The sequence below is a fragment of the Nothobranchius furzeri genome, chromosome 17 (assembly GCF_043380555.1).
Source record: "Nothobranchius furzeri strain GRZ-AD chromosome 17, NfurGRZ-RIMD1, whole genome shotgun sequence".
NCBI lineage: Eukaryota > Metazoa > Chordata > Actinopteri > Cyprinodontiformes > Nothobranchiidae > Nothobranchius > Nothobranchius furzeri.
Window position 1 is genome coordinate 57,684,644 of NC_091757.1, and position 2,614 is coordinate 57,687,257.

The 2,614-nt window shown below is 46.9% G+C and overlaps 1 protein-coding gene across 2 annotated transcripts in view; it reads left to right on the top strand.

The window, feature by feature from the left end:
* Positions 1–757, top strand: part of LOC107394346 (mucin-3A-like) — a 6,592-nt gene extending 5,835 nt beyond the window's left edge. For both annotated transcript variants that reach the window (XM_070546247.1, XM_070546248.1), the window contains exons 1-3: positions 1–242; positions 353–594; positions 665–757. The exon at positions 1–242 is cut by the window's left edge. Coding sequence is in view for 1 of the 2 variants with exons in the window: in XM_070546248.1 (XP_070402349.1) it covers positions 1–204 (204 nt within the window). In the remaining variant the exon portion in view is untranslated. The remainder of the gene's footprint in view (positions 243–352; positions 595–664) is intronic.
* Positions 758–2,614: the final 1,857 nt, after the last annotated feature.

The window sequence follows — 2,614 nt, forward strand, 5'->3', positions numbered from 1 at the left end:
TCCTCCTCCTCTGCTCTGCCGCCAGGTGGCGTCCCTTGGGGGGGTGGGGGGGGGGGTGGGGGGTGGTACTGTCACGGTCTGAGGTGTATTCCTGCTGTCACTCCCTGTTTCTTGAGTTTTCCCTCTGCAGGTGGGCGTGTCTGGAGGTTAACCAAGCTGCAGCAGATCTGCTCATCAGCCGGCCAGGTGTATTTAAGCAGCTGAGAGACTTCTACACTTCGCTGGATGATTACTCTACCTGGGTACCTTCTAAGCCACCTCTTAGAACTATATTCGAGCCTTCTTGGACCTTTTGAGATTTTTAGATGTGTTTTGGATTTTTGCAATTACCCTTCCTGCTCTCGTTCACCAGATAAAACCTCCACCTTCATCTCTGACTGGCTGAACTCTGGAACTCCTATCATCTGGATCTCCAACCTGCTTGTCTCAGCCGCTCCCTGGCCAGAACCACCTCCAGCTGCCCACCTAAGCTCCCTGGATCTCCACAAACTCAGCTCCCTCCACGTCTCACCTTTTGGATCTCAGTCCCAGGAAAACCCTCTCAGCTCAGACCGGACCACTCTTCCCTCGAGTTAGTTCCCTCCTCTCCAGACTGTAAGTCCTCCGCACAATTCCGATTTCTTATTCCCTCCTCGAGTTGGATCTAACTCCCATCTGTCCACAGGTTTCCCGCACCGACTCCCTGCTGGAAGAACTCAGCTTTGTTTATGCTGCTTCCTTGGTTTCCCTTTTAATAAATTCTTATTTAAACACTTTACCCCCATCTCTATGCTGATTCTGTATGTCGTGGGTTAGATTTCTACACCACACCATGACAGCTGCCAGCCACATTTTTTTGTATTTGTGATCTTGTGCCTGGTGTTGTGTTTTTCCGTTTGTTTGTTTTTTAAAAGTTGTCAGTTCTTAGTGTTCTTGCAAGTGCTTGAAAGACATTATTATAATTAACATGGTGTTCTCAGTTTATAAACTTTTTAAAATCTTGGTTAGATCACAACAATGTTTATTTTTATGAGACAAGCTAGTGAGATCATATGTGAGCACATACTCTCCATGTAGGTCTAGCCTGGGGCACGCAGAAGACAGATCCGCTGCGCCACGTCACGCCTGTGCCGTCATTTTAAAAAGAAGCCATTATAGTTACTGGGAGTGGCTACATGGGGAGCACAACACCACATCCCAGAAACGCCGGTCCACACCATGACGCTGAAGATAGGCGCCAGTTCTATTTCAAGTGCCGTGATGTGTCTGTTTACAACAGACATTAGGACGCAGAATGGCTTTACGGCACAAACCCAACGGCCAAAGCACGGACAAGGAGCTTTTTATTGTTAAAGTCGAGAAGCAGAAGATCTTGTACGATCCTAGTACTACTGCTATTGATCTTAAAATATTCTCGTAAATAAATGGCCTGTATTTGATATAGCGCCTTCTGGAGTCCTGGAACCCCCCAAGGCGCTTTACAACACAATCAGTCATTCACACATTCACACCCTGGTTGGCGATGAGCTACGATGTAGCCACAGCTAGCCTGGGGCGCACTGACAGAGGCGAGGCTGCCGAGCACTGGCGCCACCGGTCCCTCCGACCAACACCAGCAGGCAAGGTGGGTTAAGTGTCTTGCCCAAGGACACAACGACAGCGTCAGACTGAGTGGGGCTCGAACCTGCAACCTTCCGATTACGGGGCGAGCTCTTAACTCCTGTGCCACCGTTGCCCATAGCCCATTGTGACTATCGTGCGACTTTCCAAGAAGCGCTCAGCGGCGCAGCGATGCCTGTGAGACCCCAAAACGGCAGCGCTTTCGTGGCACAATGCATCTGTCTTCTGTGTACCCCAGGCTTAAATCACGAATGTGCTTGAATTTTAATTTGACACAGATGGAAAAAATTCAACAAAAATTCAAGTTAAGGCTGATGTCCAATCTTGGTCCTTGCGGGCTGCTATTCCTCGTATTTTAGGGGTTTCCCTGCTCCAACACCAGAGTTAGTTATTGCATAACATTTTCAGGATGTCAAGCTCCAGAAGTATGTTATTCACCCATTCACTCAGCTCATGTGTAAGCAGCAGAGAAACATTTATATTAAACAGGAAAGAGACCCAGATTTGTTCTCCACCAGTTAAGACAATCACATTTTTACAATCCAACCATGTATTAGTCAAAATATATGTACTGAATATCATTGTTTATTGTGATTTAGCTGCACAAAGCCTAAATACAGCTTGCACACTTGGCTGGAGTTATCTAACCATGCTTAATACACAATACATACATTGTTGGATAACGCTCCTCTGAAGCTAGGGGTCAGCAGGGTTAAGTAGGGTCTGCACACACACACACACACACACACACACACACACACACACACACACACACACACACACACACAGAGAGAGAGAGAGAAAGAGAGGGAGAATTATTAATAATCAGGACAAAATGCTGTTGCAGTGTTTTCAAATATGTCTCAAAGATCAACCAGTTTTAATTTCAGCCTGTGACAGCGATGAGTCCTTTGAATTCCTAAATCAACACTTGGTTGCTCCGGACGGGAACAATGACTTGCTGTTTTCTCTTACGGAACACATTAGCTGAATGGTGGGAAACAAGCCACACCTA